The sequence below is a fragment of the Pristiophorus japonicus genome, unplaced genomic scaffold, assembly GCF_044704955.1.
Source record: "Pristiophorus japonicus isolate sPriJap1 unplaced genomic scaffold, sPriJap1.hap1 HAP1_SCAFFOLD_925, whole genome shotgun sequence".
Lineage (NCBI taxonomy): Eukaryota > Metazoa > Chordata > Chondrichthyes > Pristiophoridae > Pristiophorus > Pristiophorus japonicus.
Genome location: NW_027254852.1, coordinates 85,146 through 110,619, shown reverse-complemented (window position 1 = coordinate 110,619; position 25,474 = coordinate 85,146). Strand labels below are relative to the sequence as shown.

Here is a 25,474-nt window from a genome sequence, read left to right as displayed (position 1 = left end):
CTTAACAGTTCACTGTTCCACATCAAGCATTTCCTTATTGTCCTTATTCCTAAAGCATAACTGGCATCAGAAGGAGAGACGACCTTGATGTGAAGAAGCACTTGCACAGCAGCACGAAACGATCGGGAGCGCGCTGACTGGAAGGCCGGTGGAAATGGATTCAATCCTAATTTTCAATGAGGGAGTTGCAGGAGAGATTGACCAGGACAGTCCTGGGGAATGAGGGACTTCAGCAACGTGGAGAAACATAGAAACAGAGAAAATAGGTGCAGGAGCAGGCATTGGGCCGTTCGAGCCTGCCCCCCGCCATTCGGCCCTTCGAGCCTGCCCCCGCCATTGGGCCCTTCGGGCCTGCCCCCGCCATTGGGCCCTTCGAGCCTGCCCCACCATTGGGCCCTTCGAGCCTGCCCCACCATTGGGCCCTTCGAGCCTGCCCCCGCCATTGGGCCCTTCGAGCCTGCCCCCCGCCATTGGGCCCTTCGAGCCTGCCCCCCGCCATTCAATACGATCATGGCTGATCATGCAACTTCAGTACCCCACTCCTGCCTTCTCTCCATACCCCCCTGATCCCTTTAGCCGTAAGGGCCACATCTAACTCCCTTTTGAATATATCCAACGAACTGGCCCCCAACAACTTTCTGTGGTAGAGAATTCCACAGGTTCACAATTCTCTGGGTGAAGAAGTTTCTCCTCATCTCGGTCCTAAATGGCTTACCCCTTATCCTTAGACTGTGTGAGCCCTGGTTCTGGACTTCCCCAACATCGGGAACATTCTTCCCGCATCTAACCTGTCCAGTCCCGTCAGAATTTTATATGTTTCTATGAGATCCCCTCTCATTCTTCTAAACTCCAGTGAATATAAGCCCAGTCGATCCAGTCTTTCTTCATATGTCAGTCCTGCCATCCCGGGAATCAGTCTGGTGAACCTTCGCTGCACTCCCTCAATAGCAAGAATGTCCTTCCTCAGATTAGGAGACCAAAACTGGACACAATATTCCAGGTGTGGTCTCACCAAGGCCCTGTACAACTGCAGTAAGACCTCCCTGCTCCTATACTTATTCCTCTCGCTATGAAGGCCAACATACCATTTGCCTTCTTCACCGCCTGCTGTACCTGCATGGCCAACTTTCAATGACTGATGTCCCATGACACCCAGGTCTCATTGCACCTCCCCTTTTCCTAATCTGTCACCATTCAGATAATATTCTGCCTTCCTGTTTTTGCCACCAAAGTGGATAACCTCACATTTATCCACATTATACTGCATCTGCCATGCATTTGCCCACTCACCTAACCTGTCCAAGTCACCCTGCAGCCTCTTAGCATCCTCCTCACAGCTCACACCGCCACCCAGCTTAGTGTCATCTGCAAACTTGGAGATATTACACTCAATTCCTTTGTCTAAATCATTAATGGATATTGTAAATAGCTGGGGTCCCAGCACTGAACCCTGCGGCACCCCACTAGTCACTGCCTGCCATTCTGAAAAGGACCCGATTATCCCGACTCTCTGCCTTCTGTCTGCCAACCAGTTCTCTATCCCCGTCAGTACATTACCTCCAATACCATGTGCTTTAATTTTGCACATTAATCTCTTGTGTGGGACCTTGTCAAAGTCCAAATACACCACATCCACTCTACCAGTTACATTCTCAAAAAATTCTAGAAGATTTGTCAAGCATGATTTCCCTTTCATAAATCCATCCTGACTTGGACCGATCCCGTCCCTGCTTTCCAAATGCGCTGCTGTTCTATCTTTAATAATTGATTCCAACAATTTCCCCACCACCGATATCAGGCTGACCGGTCTATAATTCCCTGATTTCTCTCTCCCTCCCTTTTTTAAAAAGTGGTGTTACATTAGCTACCCTCCAATCCATAGGAACTGATCCAGAGTCTATAGACTGTTGAAAAATGACTACCAATGCATCCACTATTTTCTAGGGCCACTTCCTTAAGTACTCTGGAATGCAGACCATCAGGCCCTGGGGATTTATCGGCCTTCAATCTCATCAATTTTCCCTAACACAATTTCCTGACTTCAGTTCCTCCTTCTCGCTAGACCCTCGGTCCCCTGGTATTTCCAGAAGGTTATTTGTGTCTTCCTTCGTGAAGACAGAACCAAAGTATTTGTTCAATTGGTCTGCCATTTCTTTGTTCCCCCATTATAAATTCACCTGATTCTGACTGCAAGGGATCTACGTTTGTTTTCACTAATCTCTTTCCCTTCACATGTCTTTAGAAGCTTTTGCAGTCGGTTTTTATGTTCCCGGCAAGCCTCCTCTCGTACTCTATTTTCCCCCTCCTAATTAAACCCTTTGTCCTCCTCTGCTGAATTCTAAATTTCTCCCAGTCCTCAGGTTTGCTGCTTTTTCTGGCCAATTTATATGCCTCTTCCTTGGCTTTAACACTATCCCTAATTTCCCTTGTTAGCCACGGTTGAGCCACCTTCTCCGTTTTATTTATACACCAGACAGGGATGTACAATTGCTGAAGTTCATCCATGTGATCTTTAAATGTCTGCCACTGCCTATCCACTGTCAACCCTTTAAGAATCATTTGCAAGTCTACCCTAGCCAATTCACGTCTCATACCATCGAAGTTACCTTTCTTTAAGTTCAGGACCCTAGTCTCTGAATTAACTGTGTCACTCTCCACCTTAAGTGAAGAACTGTACCACATTATGGTCACTCTTCCCCAAGGGGCCTTGCACAACAAGATTGCTAATTAATCCTCTCTCGTTACACAACACCCAGTCTGGGATGGCCAGCTCTCTCGGTGGTTCCTCGGCATATTGGTCGAGAAAACCATCCCTTATACACTCCAGGAAATCCTCCTCCACCGCGTCGCGACCAGTTTGGTTAGCCCAATCTATATGTAGATTAAAGTCACCCGTGAGAACTGCTGCACTTTTATTGTGATCGGGAGCGCGCGAGTTAAAGGGCGGTGGGACCAGATTAAATCGTGACTTTCACACAAAAAAAAAGGGGGAGTTGGATCAATAGTCGAAGGGTTTAAAAATCTGTCGGGCTGCGGGGAGTGCGAGACTGATTGGGGTCGCTCTGTCACAGAGCCGGCACACCATGGGCTCGATGGGCCCGATGGGATCCTCCTGTGCTGTGTCGTTCTACGATTCGATGAACGCTTCTCTGCAAAGCAGTCCAGGGTCCTTTGTGAATCGCAAACAGAGAGCACTGCTAACATTCTCTCCCTTCAATGTGTTGCACAGTATATTGGAACTGATGAAGCTCACAGAGCAACCAACCGGCAGGTTTTCTGTTCAAACGCTTAAGAGTACAAATAAACCCTTGTTCGATCACATTTTTTAGCGTTGATTCAGGGCCGGGCAGACACAAACAAACTGGTGGCTGTTCAAATACCCACCCCCCCCCACCTCTTTCATATAAAAAAAATGTATATATTAGGTTCCGATTAAGCTGGCCGGAGTGTGGTTCTGTGGGTCAGCCCCTCGAGCCTGTTACACAGGAACAGGAGGCCCATTCGGCCCCTCGAGCCTGTTACACAGGGACAGGAGGCCCATTCGGCCCCTCGAGCCTGTTACACAGGGACAGGAGGCCCATTCGGCCCCTCGAGCCTGTTACACAGGAACAGGAGGCCCATTCAGCCCCTCGAGCCTGTTACACAGGAACAGGAGGAGGCCCATTCAGCCCCTCGAGCCTGTTACACAGGAACGGGAGGCCCATTCAGCCCCTCGAGCCTGTTACACAGGAACAGGAGGAGGCCCATTCAGCCCCTCGAGCCTGTTACACAGGAACAGGAGGCCCATTCAGTCCCTCGAGTCTGTTACACAGGAACAGGAGGCGGCCCATTGAGCCCCTCGAGCCTGTTACACAGGAACAGGAGGCCCATTCAGCCCCTCGAGCCTGTTACACAGGAACAGGAGGCCCATTCAGCCCCTCAAGCCTGTTACACCATGTCCCCTGGTGTTGACCCCTCTGCCCAAGGAAACAGGTCATTCCTATCCAGGCCCCTCATCGTTTTATACACCTCAATCAGGTCTCCCCTCAGCCTCCTCTGTTTCAAAGAAAACAACCCCAGCCTATCCCATCTTTCCGCATCGCTAAAATTCTACAGTCCCGGCAACATCCTGGTAAATCTCCTCTGCACCCTCTCTAGTGCAACATCCTGGTAAATCTCCTCTGTACCCTCTCCAGTGCAACATCCTGGTAAATCTCCTCTGTACCCTCTCCAGTGCAACATCCTGGTAAATCTCCTCTGTACCCTCTCTAGTGCAACATCCTGGTAAATCTCCTCTGTACCCTCTCTAGTGCAACATCCTGGTAAATCTCCTCTGTACCCTCTCTAGTGCAACATCCTGGTAAATCTCCTCTGTACCCTCTCTAGTGCAATATCCTGGTCAATCTCCTCTGTACCCTCTCTAGTGCAACATCCTGGTAAATCTCCTCTGTACCCTCTCTAGTGCAACATCCTGGTAAATCTCCTCTGTACCTTCTCTAGTGCAACATCCTGGTAAATCTCCTCTGTACCCTCTCCACTGCAATCACATCTTTCCTGTAATGTGGTGACCAGAACTGTACACGCAGTACTCCAGCTGTGGCCTAACCAGCGTTGTATACAGTTCGAGCATAACCTCCCTGCTCTTGTATTCTACGCCTCGGCTAATAAAGGCAAGCATTCCGTGCGCCTTCTTAACCACCTTAACTGGCCTGCTACCTTCAGGGACCTGCACCCCAAGGTCCCTCCGTTCCTCTACACTTCTCAGTGTCCGACCATTTAATAGGTGTATTCCCTTAGAAATGCAAGTCATTCTTTTCATTTTATTGGTTTAGTTCATGGCTGATCTGTACATTGACTTCATTTTTCATGATCTTATTGAAACAGACACAATTCTGAGGGGGCTTGACCGGGTAGATGCAGGGAGGGTGTTTCCCCCCCTCCCGGGGCTGGGGAGTCTAGAACCAGGGCTCACACAGTCTCAGGATAAGGGGTCGGCCATTTAGGACGGAGATGAGGAGGGATTTCTTCACTCGGAGGGGGGCGAACTCTGGAATTCTCTGCCGCAGAGGGCTGTGGAGGCTCAGGCTCTGAGTATATTCAAGGGTGGAGATCGAGAGATTTTTGGAGTCGAGGGGAAAGTGAGGAATCGGGCGGGAAAGTGGAATTGAGGTCGACAATCGGCCGTGATCTCATTAATGACGGGGCAGGCTTGAGGGGCCAAATGGCCGACTCTTGCTCCGAATTCTTATGAGAGAGAGAGAGAGAGACACACAGACACAGACATTTAAGGAAGGATATACTTGCTTTGGAGGCAGTTCAGAGAAGGTTCACTCGGTCGATTCCGGGGATGAGGGGGGTTGACTTATGAGGAAAGGTTGAGGAGGTTGGGCCTCTACTCATTGGAGTTCAGAAGAATGAGAGGCGATCTTATCGAAACGTATCAGATTATGAGGGGGGGGCTCGACAAGGTGGATGCAGAGAGGATGTTCCCACTGATGGGGGAGACTAGAACTAGGGGGCATGGTCTTAGAATAAGGGGCCGCCCATTTAAAACTGAGATGAGGAGGAATTTCTTCTCTCAGAGGGTTGTAAATCTGTGGAACTCGCTGCCTCAGAGAGCTGTGGAAGCCGGGACATTGAATATATTTAAGACAGAGATAGACAGTTTCTTAACCGATAAGGGGGCGGGCAGGGAAGTGGAGCTGGGTCCATGATCGGATCAGGCCACGATCGTATTAAATGGCGGAGAAGGGCTCGAGGGGCCGAATGGCCCACTCCTGCTCCTGTTTCTTACGTTATATTAACAATCACGCTAGACGTTACCAGTTCATCCACTAGGTTCACGACTGCATACCTCATCGCAGATGTCCAAGACCCAACTGGCTGGGGTTTTATTGTGTCTTGTGAACGTAGAACCATAGAAAATAGGTGCAGGAGCAGGCCATTGGGCCCTTCGAGCCTGCCCCCCGCCATTGGGCCCTTCGAGCCTGCCCCACCATTCAATATGATCATGGCTGATCATTCCCTCAGTACCCCACTCCTGCCTTCTCTCCATACCCCCCTGATCCCTTTAGCCGTAAGGGCCACATCTAACTCCCTTTTGAATATATCCAACGAACTGGTCCTCAACAACTTTCTGTGGTAGAGAATTCCACAGGTTCACAATTCTCTGGGTGAAGAAGTTTCTCCTCATCTCGGTCCTAAATGGCTTACCCCTTATCCTTCGACTGTGTGAGCCCTGGTTCTGGACTCCCAACATCGGGAACATTCTTCCTGCATCTAACCTGTCCAGTCCCGTCAGAATTTTATATGTTTCTATGAGATCCCCCTCTCATTCTTCTAAACTCCAGTGAATATAAGCCCAGTCGATCCAGTCTTTCTTCATATGTCAGTCCAGCCATCCCGGGAATCAGTCTGGTGAACCTTCGCTGCACTCCCTCAATAGCAAGAATGTCCTTCCTCAGATTAGGAGACCAAAACTGTACACAATATTCCAGGTGTGGTCTCACCAAGGCCCTGTACAACTACAGTAAGACCTCCCTGCTCCTATACTCAAATCCCCTCGCTATGAAGGCCAACATGGCATTTGCCTTCTTCACCGCCTGCTGTACCTGCATGCCAACCTTTAATGACTGATGTCCCATGACACCCAGGTCTCGTTGCACCTCCCCTTTTCCTAATCTGTCACCGTTCAGATAATATTCTGCCTTCCTGTTTTTGCCCCCAAAGTGGAAAGCCTCACATTTATCCACATTATACTGCATCTGCCATACATTTGCCCCAGTCACCTAACCTGTCCAAGTCACCCTGCAGCCTCTTAGCATCCTCCTCACAGCTCACACCGCCACCCAGCTTAGTGTCATCTGCAAACTTGGAGATATTACACTCAATTCCTTCGTCTAAATCAATAATGTATATTGTAAATAGCTGGGGTCCCAGCACTGAGCCCTGCGGTACCCCACTAGTCACTGCCTGCCGTTCTGAAAAGGACCCGTTTATCCCGACTCTCTGCTTCCTGTCTGCCAACCAGTTCTCTATCCACGTCAGTACATTACCCCCAATACCATGTGCTTTAATTTTGCACACTAATCTCTTGTGTGGGACCTTGTCAAAGTCCAAATACACCACATCCACTCTACCAGTTACATTCTCAAAAAATTCCAGAAGATTTGTCAAGCATGATTTCCCTTTCATAAATCCATCCTGACTTGGACCGATCCTGTCACTGCTTTCCAAATGCGCTGCTATTATATCTTTAATAATTGATTCCAACATTTTCCCCACCACCGATGGTCAGGCTAACCGGTCTATAATTCCCTGATTTCTCTCTCCCTCCTTTTTTAAAAAGTGGCGTTACCTTAGCTACCCTCCAATCCATAGGAACTGTTCCGGAGTCTATAGACTGTTGAAAAATGACCACCAATGCATCCACTATTTTCTAGGGCCACTTCCTTAAGTACTCTGCAATGCAGACTATCAGGCCCTGGGGATTTATCGGCCTTCAATCCCACCAATTTCCCGAACACAATTTGCTGACTAATAAGGTCAACATGCCATTTGCCTTCTTCACCGCCTGCTGTACCTGCATGGCCAACCTTCAATGCCTGATGTACCACGACACACCCAGGTCTCGCTGCACCTCCCCCTTTTCCTAATCTGCCGCCATTCAGGTAATATTCTGCCTTCCTGTTTTTGCCACCCAAAGTGGCTACCCTCCCATTTTGATCCACGTTATACTGCATCTGCCATGCATTTGCCCCACTCACCTAACCTGTCCAAGTCACCCTGCAGCCTCTTAGCATCCTCCTCACAGCTCACACCGCCACCCAGCTTAGTGTCATCTGCAAACTTGGGAGATATTACCCTCAATTCCCTCGTCTCAATCACTGATGTATGCTGTGACCGTCATTGTCTGGTTGCGTTACTCCCAACCCAACAAGCTCTGCAAACCTCGCTGTGATTCTGTTTTTCCTGTTGAACCGGGTCGCGACTGCGCCCCAAACCTCCCGCCCCGCGGCCCCCTTACTAGCGAGGCACTCACGTAGATGAGCCCAGAGTAGTAGCGGTCCTTCAGGTTGTGCAGCACGGAGGCCTCGTTCAGGCAAGTCAGCTCCGCCATGTCCTCCACCTTGGCGAACTTGGGCGGGTTCATGCGCTGGAGGTCGTCCTTGGCCACGGTGGCCCGTCGCCCGTTCTCGGCCAGCTCCACCACCACCTCCTCGCCCCGCTCCTCCCGGACGCTGGCCGCCTCGAAGCCATGCCGCTCGGAGGGCACCCACACCAGCTTCTTGGCCGTCCAGTCGGCCTGGGTGGCGGGGTTGGCCACGTAGCCCCGGTCCACGAAGAGGTAACGCTCGGCGTCATCCTGGTACCCGCTGCCCCGCTGCGCCATGCTCCGGTTCCGGCCTGGCCCGCTCTACCTGCGACGGGAGAGAGAGAGAGAGAGAGAGAGTTCAGAATTAGTCGCGTCAACCACCATAGAAACACTAGGCCCATTCGGCCCTCTGAAGCCTGTTACCATAGAAACACTAGGCCCATTCGGCCCTCTGAAGCCTGTTACCATAGAAACACTAGGCCCATTCGGCCCTCTGAAGCCTATTACCAGAGAAACACTAGGCCCATTCGGCCCTCTGAAGCCTGTTACCATAGAAACACTAGGCCCATTCGGCGCTCTGAAGCCTGTTACCATAGAAACACTAGGCCCATTCGGCCCTCTGAAGTCTGTTACCATAGAAACACTCGGCCCATTCGGCCCTCTGAAGCCTGTTACCATAGAAACACTAGGCCCATTCGGCCCCCCTGAAGCCTGCTACCATAGAAACACAAGGTCCATTCGGCCCTCTGAATCCTGTTACCATAGAAACACGAGGCCATTCGGCCTCCCTAAAGCCTGTTACCATAGAAACACTAGGCCCATTCGGCCTCCTAAAGCCTGTTACCATAGAAACACTAGGCCCATTCAGCCTCCCTGAAGCCTGTTGAAACACTAGGCCCATTCGGCCTCCCTGAAGCCTGTTACCATAGAAACACTCGGCCTATTTGGCCTCCCCGAAGCCTGTTACCATAGAAACAGTCATCAAGATCCACAGCACGGCCCTGGGCAACATGGACCACTTTCCATATCTCGGGAGCCTCTTATGAACAAGGGTAGACATTGGCGACGAGGGCCAACACCGACTCCAGTGCGCCAGCCTTCGGCCGCCTGAGGAACAGAGTGTTTGAAGACCAGGCCCCTCAAATCCACCACCGAGCTCATGGTCTACAGAGCTGTAGTGATACCCGCCCTCCTGTATGGCCCAGAGACACGGACCGTGTACAGTAGACACCTCACCCCCAGCTCATGGTCTACAGGGCTGTAGTGATACCCGCCCTCCTGTATGGCTCAGAGACACGGACCGTGTACAGTAGACACCTCAAGTCGCTGGAGAAATACCACCAACGCTGTCTCCGCAAGATCCCGCAAATCCCCCGGGAGGACAGACGCACCAACGTTAGCGTCCTCGACCAGGCCCAACATCCCCAGCATCGAAGCACTGACCACACACTCGACCAGCTCCGCTGGGCAGGGCCACATTGTCCGCACGTTCCCCCCCCCCCAGACACCAGACTCTCAAAGCGAGCGCTCTACTCGGAACTCCTTCACGGGCAAGCGAGCCCCAAGGTGGGCAGAGGAAGCGTTACAAGGGACACCCCTCCCTGATAAAGTGCAACATCCCCCACCGACACCTGGAAGTCCCTGGCCCAAAGACCAGTCCGCCCCAAAGTGGAGGAAGTGCATCCGGGAGGGCGCTGAGCACCTCGAGTCTCGTCGCCAATTGCGAGCACGCAGAAAGCAAGCGCAGGCAGCGGAAGGAGCGTGCGGCAAACCAGTCCCACCCTCCCCTTTCCCTCAACGTCTATCTGTCCCACCTGTGACAGGGACTGTGGTTCCCGTATCGGACTGTTCAGTCAGTCGAGAACTCGTGTTAAGAGTGGAAGCAAGTTTTCCTCGATTCCGAGGGGCTGACGATGATGACGGTAAGTCGACTAACTCACGGTGCTTGGATACAATCAACCTTTTTTTCCACGCCTTCATCCAACAAGATAGATGCACACACTGTTGGGAGTGGCCGTTAAACTCCCAACACTAAGATACTTTTCCGAAACCAGAGTCAGCGATACGCACATCAACAAACGGCCAAGGGCCTTATAATTACGCAACTGGTTTCACTCCACGCCCAGCACATAAAACCTTGCAAAGTTGTTAAATATATACACACGATATTTCACACAAAAGCAAGGAAGTTGTTCAAAACACTTGATAAATCACAGCTTAGGCCCCAGCTAGAGAACTGTGCCCAATTCTGTGAAGGCCTTAGAAACATAGAAAATAGGTGCAGGAGCAGGCCATTCGAGCCTGCCCCCTGCCATTCGGCCCTTCGAGCCTGCACCACCATTCAATATGATCATGGCTGATCATGTAACTTCAGTACCCCACTCCTGCCTTCTCTCCATACCCCCCTGATCCCTTTAGCCGCAAGGGCCACATCTAACTCCCTTTTGAATATATCCAACGAACTGGCCCCCAACAACTTTCTGTGGTCGAGAATTCCACAGGTTCACAATTCTCTGGGTGAAGAAGTTTCTCCTCATCTCGGTCCTAAATGGCTTACCCCTTATCCTTAGACTGTGAGACCTGGTTCTGGACTTCCCCAACATCGGGAACATTCTTCCTGCATCTAACCCTGTCCAGTCCCGTCAGAATTTTATATGTTTTTATGAGATCCCCTCTCATCCTTCTAAACTCCAGTGAATATAAGCCCAGTCGATCCAGTCTTTCTTCATATATCAGTCCTGCCATCCCGGGAATCAGTCTGGTGAACCTTCGCTGCACTCCCTCAATAGCAAGAATGTCCTTGCTCAGATTAGGAGACCAAAACTGAACACAATATTCCAGGTGTGGCCTCACCAAGGCCCTGTACAACTGCAGTAAGACCTCCCTGCTCCTATACTCAAATCCTCTCGCTATGAAGGCCAACATACCATTTGCCTTCTTCACCGCCTGCTGTACCTGCATGGCCAACTTTCAATGACTGATGTCCCATGACACCCAGGTCTCGTTGCACCTCCCCTTTTCCTAATGTCACCATTCAGATAATATTCTGCCTTCCTGTTTTTGCCCCCAAAGTGGATAACCTCACATTTATCCACATTATACTGCATCTGCCATGCATTTGCCCACTCACCTAACCTGTCCAAGTCACCCTGCAGCCTCTTAGCATCCTCCTCACAGCTCACACCGCCACCCAGCTTAGTGTCATCTGCAAACTTGGAGATATTACACTCAATTCCTTCGTCTAAATCATTAATGTATATTGTAAATAGCTGGGGCCCCAGCACTGAACGTTTTGACGCAGTGAGTTTTCGTGATCGGAAACGCGCTGCTTGAAAGCTCGGTGAGAGCGGATTCAATCGGGACTTTCAAACGGGAGAATTGGATAAATATTCGAAGGGGGAAAAGGTGCCGGGGCTGTGGGGGAAGAGCAGGGGGGAGTGTGGGACTGACTGGGGTCGCTCTGTCACAGAGCCGGCACGGCATGGGCTCGATTAGGGCCCAACAGCCTCCTCCTGCATCTCTCCAATACTTCTGGGGTACCCCGGAGGGAGGGGAGAGAGAGGGGGGGGAAGAGGGGGGGGGAGGGGAGGGGGGGGGGGGGAGGGAGGGGGGGGGAGAGAGGGGGGGGGGGGAGAGAGGGGGGGGGGAGAGAGAGGGGGGAGAGAGGGGGGGGGAGAGAGGGGGGGGGGAGAGAGGGGGGGGAGAGAGGGGGGGGAGAGAGGGGGGGAGAGAGGGGGGGGAGAGAGGGGGGGGAGAGAGGGGGGGGAGAGAGGGGGGGGAGAGAGGGGGGGGAGAGAGGGGGGGAGAGAGGGGGGGGAGAGAGGGGGGGAGAGAGGGGGGGGAGAGAGGGGGGGGAGAGAGGGGGGGGAGAGAGGGGGGGGAGAGAGGGGGGGAGAGAGGGGGGGAGAGAGGGGGGGGAGAGAGGGGGGGGAGAGAGGGGGGGAGAGAGGGGGGGGAGAGAGGGGGGGGAGAGAGGGGGGGGAGAGAGGGGGGGAGAGAGGGGGGGGAGAGAGGGGGGGGAGAGAGGGGGGGGAGAGAGGGGGGGAGAGAGGGGGGGGAGAGAGGGGGGGGAGAGAGGGGGGGGAGAGAGGGGGGGGAGAGAGGGGGGGGAGAGAGGGGGGGAGAGAGGGGGGGAGAGAGGGGGGGGAGAGAGGGGGGGAGAGAGGGGGGGGAGAGAGGGGGGGGAGAGAGGGGGGGAGAGAGGGGGGGGAGAGAGGGGGGGGAGAGAGGGGGGGGGAGAGAGGGGGGGGAGAGAGGGGGGGGAGAGAGGGGGGGGAGAGAGGGGGGGGAGAGAGGGGGGGGAGAGAGGGGGGGGAGAGAGGGGGGGGAGAGAGGGGGGGGAGAGAGGGGGGGGAGAGAGGGGGGGAGAGAGGGGGGGGAGAGAGGGGGGGAGAGAGGGGGGGGAGAGAGGGGAGAGGGGGGGAGAGAGGGGGGGGAGAGAGGGGGGGAGAGAGGGGGGGGAGAGAGGGGGGGGAGAGAGGGGGGGGAGAGAGGGGGGGGAGAGAGGGGGGGAGAGAGGGGGGGGAGAGAGGGGGGGGAGAGAGGGGGGGGAGAGAGGGGGGGGAGAGAGGGGGGGAGAGAGGGGGGGAGGAGGGGGGGGAGAGAGGGGGGGGAGGAGGGGGGGGAGAGGGGGGGGAGAGAGGGGGGGAGAGAGGGGGGGAGAGAGGGGGGGGAGAGAGGGGGGGAGAGAGGGGGGGGAGAGAGGGGGGGGGAGAGAGGGGGGGGAGAGGGGGGGGAGAGAGGGGGGGAGAGAGGGGGGGAGAGAGGGGGGGGAGAGAGGGGGGGGAGAGAGGGGGGGGAGAGAGGGGGGGGAGAGAGGGGGGGGAGAGATTCCTTTGTATATATTGCGACGTTCCTTCAATATATACAAAGGAATGGTGAGTCGGCCTTGCAGCATGAACTCTGGGGAGGGTGTTTCAACACCAGGGAAGGCAAGAATGGGTCTCGTGCCTCTCTGTCAACACCGCACCTAAAGATTGTAAGCTCAGGGCCTCCAGAAAGCTCAGGGCTAGAGACTGAACCGTGTAGAGGGAGCGTTATTCTGTATCTAACCCACTGTACCTGCCCTGGGAGTGTTTGATGGGACAGTGTAGAGGGAGCTTTACTCTGTATCTAACCCCCTGTACCTGCCCTGGGAGTGTTTGATGGGACAGTGCAGAGGGAGCTTTACTCTGTATCTAACCCCCTGTACCTGCCCTGGGAGTGTTTGATGGGACAGTGTAGAGGGAGCTTTACTCTGTATCTAACCCCCTGTACCTGCCCTGGGAGTGTTTGATGGGACAGTGTAGAGGGAGCTTTACTCTGTATCTAACCCCCTGTACCTGCCCTGGGAGTGTTTGATGGGACAGTGTAGAGGGAGCTTTACTCTGTATCTAACCCCCTGTACCTGCCCTGGGAGTGTTTGATGGGACAGTGTAGGGGGAGCTTTACTCTGTATCTAACCCCCTGTACCTGCCCTGGGAGTGTTTGATGGGACAGTGTAGAGGGATCTTTACTCTGTATCTAACCCCCTGTACCTGTCCTGGGAGTGTTTGATGGGACAGTGTAGAGGGAGCTTTACTCTGTATCTAACCCCTTGCTGTACCTGCCCTGGGAGTGTTTGATGAGACAGTGTAGAGAGAGCTTTACTCTGTATCTAAACCCCTGTACCTGCCCTGGGAGTGTTTGATGGGACAGTGTAGGGGGAGCTTTACTCTGTATCTAACCCCCTGTACCTGCCCTGGGAGTGTTTGATGGGACAGTGTAGAGGGAGCTTTACTCTGTATCTAACCCCCTGTACCTGCCCTGGGAGTGTTTGATGGGACAGTGTAGAGGGATCTTTACTCTGTATCTAACCCCCTGTACCTGCCCTGGGAGTGTTTGATGGGACAGTGTAGAGGGAGCTTTACTCTGTATCTAACCCCCTGTACCTGCCCTGGGAATGTTTGATGGGACAGTGCAGAGGGAGCTTTACTCTGTATCTAACCCCCTGTACCTGCCCTGGGAGTGTTTGATGGGACAGTGCAGAGGGAGCTTTACTCTGTATCTAACCCCCTGTACCTGCCCTGGGAGTGTTTGATGGGACAGTGTAGAGGGAGCTTTACTCTGTATCTAACCCCCTGTACCTGCCCTGGGAGTGTTTGATGGGACAGTGTCGAGGGAGCAGCTCTAAAACCAGACGAATCTCAAAGTGACCCAGTTATTTCACGGAGTGGTGCTCACTTCAATTAACAAACCCAAACTGGTTCATTGTGGTCCTTCAGGGACAGGAGACATTCGACTCTCCTCAGCCCGACCCACATACCACTGCTGTCCCAACCTGCACACTCTTAACTGAATGCCCCTTGTGGTGAGAGAGAGACAGAGACAGAGAGACAGAGAGACAGAGACAGAGACAGAGAGACAGAGACAGAGACAGAGAGACAGAGACAGAGAGACAGAGAGACAGAGACAGAGAGACAGAGAGACAGAGACAGAGAGACAGAGACAGAGACAGAGAGACAGAGACAGAGAGACAGAGAGACAGAGACAGAGAGACAGAGACAGAGACAGAGACAGAGACAGAGACAGAGAGGCAGAGAGAGAGAGAGGCAGAGAGAGAGGCAGAGAGAGAGAGAGGCAGAGAGAGAGAGAGGCAGAGAGAGAGAGAGGCAGAGAGAGAGAGAGAGGCAGAGAGAGAGAGAGGCAGAGAGAGAGAGAGGCAGAGAGAGAGAGAGAGGCAGAGAGAGAGAGAGGCAGAGAGACAGAGAGGCAGAGAGAGAGGCAGAGAGAGAGGCAGAGAGAGAGGCAGAGAGAGAGAGGCAGAGAGAGAGAGGCAGAGAGAGAGAGGCAGAGAGAGAGAGGCAGAGAGAGAGAGGCAGAGAGAGAGAGGCAGAGAGAGAGAGGCAGAGAGAGAGAGGCAGAGAGAGAGAGGCAGAGAGAGAGAGGCAGAGAGAGAGAGGCAGAGAGAGAGAGGCAGAGAGAGAGAGGCAGAGAGAGAGAGGCAGAGAGAGAGAGGCAGAGAGAGAGAGGCAGATAGAGAGAGGCAGACAGAGAGAGGCAGACAAGTAACACTCCTGCCCAGAACGTGTCCAACCAACAATCACAATCAGCACTGGCCCACTTTGGAAGTAGAGCCCTCGGGTTCAAAATGGCGACCCTTGCGTCAATCTCTGGTTGCACCCCAGCTCGAGTCTTGTGCCCCATTCTGGGCACCGCACTTTGGGCGGGACGTGAAGGCGTTTGGAGAGGGTGCAGGAGGAGACTGGCGAGAACAGTCACGGGGACGAGGGACTGCAGTGACGTGGAGACGGGAGACGCTTGCGTCGTTCTCGTTGGGAGCCGAGAGTCGACAAGAGGTGCACAAGTTACACGGGCACGAGAATCACGCGCGCTCCCCCTCGCGCGCTCCTCCTCGCGCGCTCCCCCTCAGCTTCTTATCAGGCTAAGAGCATGCCGATATATTTATCACGCTGAGCACTTCTGCTGTACACCAACAGATTGGCCACACCTTGCGAAAGCAGCCAAACGAGAAAGTCAGCAGCGGGTCAGGACACCACACCCAGAAGGTCCACCCATGCAGCAGAGAGGACGGGCGGAGGAATGCTGGGCGCGCGCGGCAGGGAGAAAGGTTGAGGGCAGGGGTTGGGCAGAGCAGTGGCCAGCGCAGTTCAATCCGCAGAGGTGTGAGGTCGTGCAGTCGGCAAGAGCCAACAAGGCGAGGGAATACGCGTTACACTGCTCAGTATCCAACCCTTTAGAGGAACAGAGGGACCTGGGAGGGCAGGTCCACAGATCCCTGAAGGGAGCAGGCCGGGTGGATAAGGGGGTTAAGAAGGCACACAGAACGCTTGCCTTTATTAGCCGAGGCGTAGAAGACAAGAGCAGGGAGGTTGTGCTCGAACTGTATGCAACACTGGTTCGGCCACACAGCTGGAGTACTGCGTGTACAGTTCTGGTCACCGCATTACAGGAAAGATGTGATTGCACTGGAGAGGGTCCAGGATGTTGCACTGGAGAGGGTACAGAGGAGATTTACCAGGATGTTGCACTGGAGAGGGTACAGAGGAGATTTACCAGGATGTTGCACTGGAGAGGGTGCAGAGGAGATTTACCAGGATGTTGCACTGGAGAGGGTACAGAGGAGATTTACCAGGATGTTGCACTGGAGAGGGTGCAGAGGTGATTTACCAGGATGTTGCACTGGAGAGGGTGCAGAGGAGATTTACCAGGATGTTGCACTGGAGAGGGTGCAGAGGAGATTTACCAGGATGTTGCACTGGAGAGGGTACAGAGGAGATTTACCAGGATGTTGCACTAGAGAGGGTACAGAGGAGATTTACCAGGATGTTGCCTGGACTGGAGAATTTTAGCGATGAGGAAAGATTGGATAGGCTGGGGTTGTTTTCTCTGGAACAGAGGAGGCTGAGGGGAGACCTGATTGAGGTGTATAAAATGATGAGGGGGGTGGATAGAGTGGATAGGACGGACCCGTTTCCCTTGGCAGAGGGGTCAACAACCAGGGGGCGTGGATTGACAGTAATTGGGGGGGGGGGGGGGTTTAGAGGGGGAAATGTCTTCACCCAGAGGGGGGTGGGGGTCTGGGGCAGGGTCTGGGACGGAACTCACGGCCTGAAAGGGCGTTCGAGGCAGAAACCCTCACCACAGCAGGCAGTGCACCTTGAAGGGCCGTACGCTACAGGGCGAGGGAGCGAGAGCGGAAAAGTGGGATTAGGCCGGGATGGCTCTCGGTCGGCCGGCGCCAGGCGGACACGGTGGGCCGGAATGGCCTCCTTCTTTGCTGTAAATCTCTGCGGTTCTGTGGTTCAAACAGGGATGCAACATCTCGCGTGTGGGGGGTGTCGAGTGTGCGTGAGAGCGAGAGACAGGGAGCACTGCGGGCATTCTTTAACAGGTAGCTAATTTGAACCATTATAGTGGATACTGGGTGTGACAGGTCAGCAGACAGGAGCTGGCTAAACCGGTTTAGGAACGGCTGAATTCACTTACTACCAGCTCCAAACATTTCAATGTGATCATCTACGATTGCAATCTCAAACCTCCTCCAGCCCCGACAATTCTCATCCACCTGTTCAAATCCCTCCCTCGCCCCCCCTCCCTATCTCTGTAACCCCCTCCAGCCCCTACAATTCTCATCCTCCTGTTCAAATCCCTCCCTCGCCCCCCTCCCTATCTCTGTAACCCCCTCCAGCCCCTACAATTCTCATCCTCCTGTTCAAATCCCTCCCTCGCCCCCCCTCCCTATCTCTGTAACCTCCTCCAGCCCCGACAATTCTCATCCACCTGTTCAAATCCCTCCCTTGCCCCCCCCCTCCCTATCTCTGTAACCTCCTCCAGCCCCGACAATTCTCATCCTCCTGTTCAAATCCCTCCCTATCTCTGTAACCCCCTCCAGCCCCGACAATTCTCATCCTCCTGTTCAAATCCCTCCCTCGCCCCCCCCCTCCCTATCTCTGTAACCCCCTCCAGCCCCGACAATTCTCATCCTCCTGTTCAAATCCCTCCCTCGCCCCCCTCCCTATCTCTGTAACCTCCTCCAGCCCCGACAATTCTCATCCTCCTGTTCAAATCCCTCCCTCGCCCCCTCCCTATCTCTGTAACCTCCTCCAGCCCCGACAATTCTCATCCTCCTGTTCAAATCCCTCCCTCGCCCCCTCCCTATCTCTGTAACCTCCTCCAGCCCCTACAATTCTCATCCTCCTGTTCAAATCCCTCCCTCGCCCCCCTCCCTATCTCTGTAACCCCCCGAGATCTCTGCGCCCCTCCAATCCTGCCCCCTTGAGCATCCCCCGATCGCTCCACCATCGGCGGCCGTTCCTTCAGCTGCCTGGGGCCCCAAGCTCTGGAACTCCCTCCCTAAACCTCTCCGCCTCTCTCTCCTCCTTCAAGACCGCTCCTTAAAACCCACCTCTGTGGCCCAGCTTTTGGTCGCCTGTCCCCAATATCTCCCGGTGTGGCTCGGGGTCAAATAGTATTTGATATTCGCTCCTGTGAAGCACCCTGGGACGTTTTACCACGTTGAAGGCGATATATAAATGCAAATTGTTCTGACTACCTCCTTTTAACCTTCTCTGTCCTAAGGTGTAATATAACAACTTCACAACATAACAATCACCGGGCCGCGGTTTAATAACTCACCCCTCCGACAGCGCAGTACGGCGCTCCCTCAGTACTGCCCCTCCGACAGTGCGGCACTCCCTCAGTACTGCCCCTCCGACAGTATGGCACTCCCTCAGTACTGCCCCTCCGACAGTACGGCACTCCCTCAGTACTGCCCCTCCGACAGCGCAGAACGGCACTCCCTCAGTACTGCCCCTCCGACAGTACGGCACTCCCTCAGTACTGCCCCTCCGACAGTACGGCACTCCCTCAGTACTGCCCCTCCGACAGTACGGCACTCCCTCAGTACTGCCCCTCCGACAGTACGGCACTCCCTCAGTACTGCCCCTCCGACAGTACGGCACTCCCTCAGTACTGCCCCTCCGACAGTACGGCACTCCCTCAGTACTGCCCCTCCGACAGCGCAGTACGGTGCTCCCTCAGCACCGGCCGGGAGGAGCGCGGGGCTTAAACCCACAACCTTCTGACCCCGTAGCGAGGGGGGGAGGGGGCGGGCAGGCTTGGAGCTGCTCGCGATGCGGACACCTGGGAAGATTGTCGCCGATTATGTCAAGCAGGCAGAAGCTGGTCCTTCCTTCTGGGTTAACCTCTTAACCACATCGCCGCAGCAGACAGGAAGAGGGATTGAGCCCGCTACAATGAGCGCAGGCCTCCAACTGCTGCACCAGACATAATCGGACATTCACGCAGGCTCAGGGCACTGAAAGAGAGGGAGCTGTTAAAACACAGACGCTGGAATCGTCAGAATCAGCACACCCAACATTAATGCCAGTACAGGCGGGTCTCCTTCGCTCCCCAGCACAGTGACTTGCCTTAAATGCAGCAACTCCCGCGACGAAATATACCCCGCCTCGCGGCACGCAGGTGTTTGAGGCGTCGGAGGAGCGGGAGAGGGAGGTGGAGAGGTTAGGGGGCGGGTTGGGACTGACGCAGACTGCAACGGTGGAGCGAAGGGGCGGGAGAGGCTTGCAGAGAGCAGTGACTGGGGGGAGGGAGAGAAAGGGGGAGAGGGAGAGAGAGACAGAGAGAGAGAGAGAGAGAGAGAGAGAGAGAGAGAGAGAGAGACAGAGAGAGAGAGACAGAGAGAGAGACAGAGAGAGAGACAGAGAGAGAGACAGAGAGAGAGGGACAGAGACAGAGAGAGAGGGACAGAGACAGAGAGAGAGGGACAGAGACAGAGAGAGAGGGACAGAGACAGAGAGAGAGGGACAGAGACAGAGAGAGAGGGACAGAGACAGAGAGAGAGGGACAGAGACAGAGAGAGAGGGACAGAGACAGAGAGAGAGAGGGACAGAGACGGAGAGAGAGGGACAGAGACGGAGAGAGAGGGACAGAGACGGAGAGAGAGGGACAGAGACGGAGAGAGAGGGACAGAGACGGAGAGAGAGGGACAGAGACGGAGAGAGAGGGACAGAGACGGAGAGAGAGGGACAGAGACGGAGAGAGAGGGACAGAGACGGAGAGAGAGGGACAGAGACGGAGAGAGAGGGACAGAGACGGAGAGAGAGGGACAGAGACGGAGAGAGAGGGACAGAGACGGAGAGAGAGGGACAGAGACAGAGAGAGAGGGACAGAGACAGAGAGAGAGGGACAGAGACAGAGAGAGAGGGACAGAGACAGAGAGAGAGGGACAGAGACAGAGAGAGAGGGACAGAGACAGAGAGAGAGAGGGACAGAGACGGAGAGAGAGGGACAGAGACGGAGAGAGAGGGACAGAGACGGAGAGAGAGGGACAGAGACGGAGAGAGAGGGACAGAGACGGAGAGAGAGGGACAGAGACGGAGAGAGAGGGACAGAGACGGAGAGAGAGGGACAGAGACGGAGAGAGAGGGACAGAGACGGAGAGAGAGGGACAGAGACGGAGAGAGAGGGACAGAGACGGAGAGAGAGGGACAGAGACGGAGAGAGAGGGACAGAGACGGAGAGAGAGGGACAGAGACGGAGAGAGAGGGACAGAGACGGAGAGAGAGGGACAGAGACGGAGAGAGAGGGACAGAGACGGAGAGAGAGGGACAGAGACGGAGAGAGAGGGACAGAGACGGAGAGAGAGGGACAGAGACGGAGAGAGAGGGACAGAGACGGAGAGAGAGGGACAGAGACGGAGAGAGAGGGACAGAGACGGAGAGAGAGGGACAGAGACGGAGAGAGAGGGACAGAGACGGAGAGAGAGGGACAGAGACGGAGAGAGAGGGACAGAGACGGAGAGAGAGGGACAGAGACGGAGAGAGAGGGACAGAGACGGAGAGAGAGGGACAGAGACGGAGAGAGAGGGACAGAGACGGAGAGAGAGGGACAGAGACGGAGAGAGAGGGACAGAGACGGAGAGAGAGGGACAGAGACGGAGAGAGAGGGACAGAGACGGAGAGAGAGGGACAGAGACGGAGAGAGAGGGACAGAGACGGAGAGAGAGGGACAGAGACGGAGAGAGAGGGACAGAGACGGAGAGAGAGGGACAGAGACGGAGAGAGAGGGACAGAGACGGAGAGAGAGGGACAGAGACGGAGAGAGAGGGACAGAGACGGAGAGAGAGGGACAGAGACGGAGAGAGAGGGACAGAGACGGAGAGAGAGGGACAGAGACGGAGAGAGAGGGACAGAGACGGAGAGAGAGGGACAGAGACGGAGAGAGAGGGACAGAGACGGAGAGAGAGGGACAGAGACGGAGAGAGAGGGACAGAGACGGAGAGAGAGGGACAGAGACGGAGAGAGAGGGACAGAGACGGAGAGAGAGGGACAGAGACGGAGAGAGAGGGACAGAGACGGAGAGAGAGGGACAGAGACGGAGAGAGAGGGACAGAGACGGAGAGAGAGGGACAGAGACGGAGAGAGAGGGACAGAGACGGAGAGAGAGGGACAGAGACGGAGAGAGAGGGACAGAGACGGAGAGAGAGGGACAGAGACGGAGAGAGAGGGACAGAGACGGAGAGAGAGGGACAGAGACGGAGAGAGAGGGACAGAGACGGAGAGAGAGGGACAGAGACGGAGAGAGAGGGACAGAGACGGAGAGAGAGGGACAGAGACGGAGAGAGAGGGACAGAGACAGAGAGAGGGACAGAGACAGAGAGAGGGACAGACAGAGAGAGGGACAGACAGAGAGAGGGACAGACAGAGAGAGGGACAGACAGAGAGAGGGACAGACAGAGAGACAGAGAGAGAGGGACAGAGAGAGAGGGACAGACAGAGAGAGAGGGACAGACAGAGAGAGAGGGACAGACAGAGAGAGAGGGACAGACAGAGAGAGAGGGACAGACAGAGAGAGAGAGAGAGAGAGAGACAATATCTAATATATCTACAGCAAAAAACGAAGTGTGAAAGAGAGGGACATTGCAGAACACAGGCGGCTGGGGAGGGAGAATATTGCATTAACGTGCAACGCAAATATATTATCACTGGAAGTGGGGGGGGGTGGGGAGAATCTCAATAAAAGATTCATTTAAATTGGGGCAAGAAGGGGAATATTGTAAATAGATTTATTATAATTGCGGAATTATTAATAGATTCATTATAATTGGGGAATTATTGTAAATCGATGCATTATAATTGGGGCGAGACGGGGAATATTGCAAATAGATTCATTATAATTGGGAAATTATTGTACATAGATTAATAATTGGAGAAATATTGCAAATAGATGAATTATTGGGGAATTATTGCAAATAGATTAATTGGGGAAATATTGCAAATCAATTGGGGAAATATTGCAAATCAATCGATTATAATTGGGGAATTGTTGCAAATAGATGAATTAAAATTGGAGCATTATTGCAAATAGATAAATAATTGGGGAAATATTGTAAATAGATGAATTATAATTGGGACAAGACAGGGAATATTGCAAATAGATTAATTATAATTGGGAAATTTTTGTAAATAGATTAATAATATTGCAAATAGATGAATTATTGCAAATAGATTAATTGGGGAAATATTGCAAATAGATGAATTATAATTGGGGACACCCGAGGGAGGAAATATTATAAATTAATTAATTATAATTGAGGAGAGCAGGGGGTGGGAGGGTTGGAATTTTGCAAATTGATTGATCAAAATCTGCAAAATTGGAGAGGGCAAATTTTGCAAATTAATTGATTAAAATTTGCAAAACTGGGGAGGGGGGATTTTGCCAATCTGGGGAGGGGGGATTTTGCAAAGATGCAATTCACTGGGGCCTGGAAATTGTGCTGCCGACGATGCAAGGCACTCCCTGCACCCCCCCAGCAGCTTTGAAAGCGTCCTGCTGCCTTCCCCCATTTGGATCGTGCGGCCTCGACACCAACCCCCTGCCCGCGGCCGGCCCGCAGCGCCCTGAGCCCGGCTGCGCTGGCCACTACTACCCCGCCGGCTGCTGTCTGCGGCTGCTGCTCCTGCTTCGATCCTGCTCCTCCGGCGTCCGCGGGCTGAATGAGACGCGGACGCGGCGGGGGCGACCTTTGCCGGCCGCCGCTGATTGGTCGCGCTGGCCTGGAGGGGGGGGGGGGGGGCGTGACGCGGGCGGCGCACGTGGGCGCCGAACCCGCCCACCCTTCTCCCGTTGGCCGGCGCCGCCCGTCCGTCCAAACGTCTCGTCCTATCAGGCGCCGCGGCCGTGTGCGGGCCAATCAGATTCAAAGGCGGCGCGGCCGTCTCGCGGGCGGGAGGGCGGTTGGCAGTGGGGAGGGCGGGTGCGCCGTGGCCGTGCTGTGATTGACATGGCCACGCGCCAATCGGGAGCCCGCAGGCCTGCGCTGCACGTGGACCCCCCCCCACCCCGGCCAATCGCTAACGGGGGGGGGGAGACGAACCCCCTCGAGCGCTGGGCGGGCGGGCAGTCAATCAGAGGGGGCGGGTGCTTTCGCGCTGATCGACGGCCGCCTCCACCAATCGGGCCGCGGGGATTGCGACGGACGGCTCGCTTTGCGCCAATCAGCAGCCCCGGGCGGCAGACGCGGGACGGCAGAGGGGGTAAGTGTGAGGTCCCGCCCTCATTGACCATTCTGCCCCCCAAATATTGACCTTTCACCCCTCCCACTTGACCATTCCCCTCAGAAAATGACCTTTCACCCTTTCCAATTTACCATTCTCCTCAAAAATCGACCTTATACCCTTTCCAATTGACCATTCCCCTCAAAAAATGACCTTTCACCCCTCCCAATTGACCGTTCCCCTCAAGAAATGACCTTTCACCCTTTCCAATGAACCATTCTCCTCAAAAAATGACCTCTCAATTTTTCCAATTGACCATTCCCCTCAAATATTCACCTTTCGCCCTTTCCAATTGACCATTCCCCTCAAAAAATGACCTTTCACCCCTCCCAATTGACCATTCCCCTCAAGAAATGACCTTTCACCCTCCCCAATTGACCATTCCCCTCAAAAAATGATCTTTCGCCCCTCCCAATTGACCATTCCCCTCGAATATGGACCACTTGCCCTTTCCAATTGGTCACTCCCCTCAAAAATTGAAATTTCACCCTTCACAATTGGTCATTGCCCTCACAAATTCAACTTTCACCCTTACCAATTGACCAATCCCCACAAAAATTGACCATTCAGCCATTCCAATTCATAATTCCCCTCAAAAAATTATCTTTCGCACTTTGCAATTGACCATTCCCCTCAAAAAGTGACCTTTCACCCTCCCCAATTGACCATTCCTCTCAAAAATGAAGGTTGGCCATGCAGGTACAGCAGGCGGTGAAGAAGGCAAATGGTATGTTGGCCTTCATAGCGAGAGGATTTGAGTATAGGAGCAGGGAGGTCTTACTGCAGTTGTACAGGTGAGACCACACCTGGAGCAATGTGTACAGTTTTGGTCTCCTAATCTGAGGAAGGACATTCTTGCTATTGAGGGAGTGCAGCGAAGGTTCACCAGACTGATTCCCGGGATGGCAGGACTGACATATGAAGAAAGACTGGATCGACTGGGCTTATATTCACTGGAGTTTAGAAGGATGAGATGGGATCTCATAGAAACATATAAAATTCTGACGGGACTGGACAGGTTTAGATGCAGGAAGAATGTTCCCGATGTTGGGGAAGTCCAGAACCAGGGCTCACACAGTCTAAGGATAAGGGGTAAGCCATTTAGGACCGAGATGAGGAGAAACTTCTTCACCCAGAGAATAGTGAACCTGTGGAATTCTCTACCACAGAAAGTTGTTGGGGGCCAGTTCACTAAATATATTCAAAAGGGAGTTAGATGAAGTCCTTACCACTCGGGGGATCAAGGGTTATGGCGAGAAAGCAGGAAGGGGGTACTGAGGTTGCATGTTCAGCCATGAACTCATTGAATGGCGGTGCAGGCTAGAAGGGCCGAATGGCCTACTCCTGCACCTATTTTCCATGTCTATGTTTCCATGACACGAGACTCCCCAAAGCGAGCGCTCGACTCGGAACTCCTTCACGGGCAAACGAGCCCCAAGGTGGGGCAGAGGAAACGTTACAAGGGACACACACTCCTCCCCTGATAAAGTGCAACATCCCCCACCGACACTTGGGAGTCCCTGGGCCCAAAGACCAGTCCGCCCCTAAGTGGAGGAAGTGCGTGCGGGAGGGCGCTGAGCACCTCGAGTCTCGTCGCCAATTGCGAGAACGCAGAAAGCAAGCGCAAGGCAGCGTGCGGCAAACCAGTCCCACCCTCCCCTTTCCCTCAACGTCTGATCTGTCCCACCCTCCCCTTCCCTCAACGTCTATCTGTCCCACCCTCCCCTTCCCTCAACGTCTATCTGTCCCACCCTCCCCTTCCCTCAACGTCTATCTGTCCCACCCTCCCCTTCCCTCAACGTCTATCTGTTCCACCCTCCCCTTCCCTCAACGTCTATCTGTCCCACCCTGTGACAGGGACTGTGGTTCCCGAATTGGACTGCTCAGCCACCGAAGGACTCATTTTAAGAGTGGAAGCAAGTCTTCCTCGATTCCGAGGGACGGCCGATGAAGATGATGGCGGCCATTGAACACCACGTGGGCTTGACAGAAAGAGGTCTTGGTCCAGTGGCAAGGATTAGCCAGGACAACTGGAGACCTGCCCTGCTGCACGGACCTCGTGCGCACACATATCATCACCATCGGCAGTCCCTCGAAATCGAGGAAGACTCGCTTCCACTCTAGTTGACGCTGGGTAGAACGCTGGAAGCCAGCCAGGAGTGGGTTGCAATGGTCAATCCTGGAGGTGAGAGAGACACGGATGAGGGCTTCAGCAGAATTGGAGCTGTGCAGAGATCTCGGAGGATTGTAGGAGGTTACAGAGATAGGGACGGAGGGGACGAGGGAGGGATTTGAACAGGAGGGTGAGAATTGTCGGGGCTGGAGGAGGTTACAGAGATAG

General features: G+C 54.1%; 1 protein-coding gene across 1 annotated transcript in view; it reads right to left on the bottom strand.

Moving 5' to 3' along the window:
- LOC139257912 (myosin-10) overlaps positions 1–22,579 on the bottom strand; it is a gene marked incomplete at its 3' end in the record, with an annotated part of 65,565 nt that extends 42,986 nt beyond the window's left edge. Inside the window, exons 1-2 of the mRNA XM_070874660.1 lie at positions 22,506–22,579; positions 8,021–8,399 (exon numbers count right to left, since the gene is read on the bottom strand). Coding sequence (XP_070730761.1) covers positions 8,021–8,371 — 351 coding nt within the window. The remainder of the gene's footprint in view (positions 1–8,020; positions 8,400–22,505) is intronic.
- Positions 22,580–25,474: the final 2,895 nt, after the last annotated feature.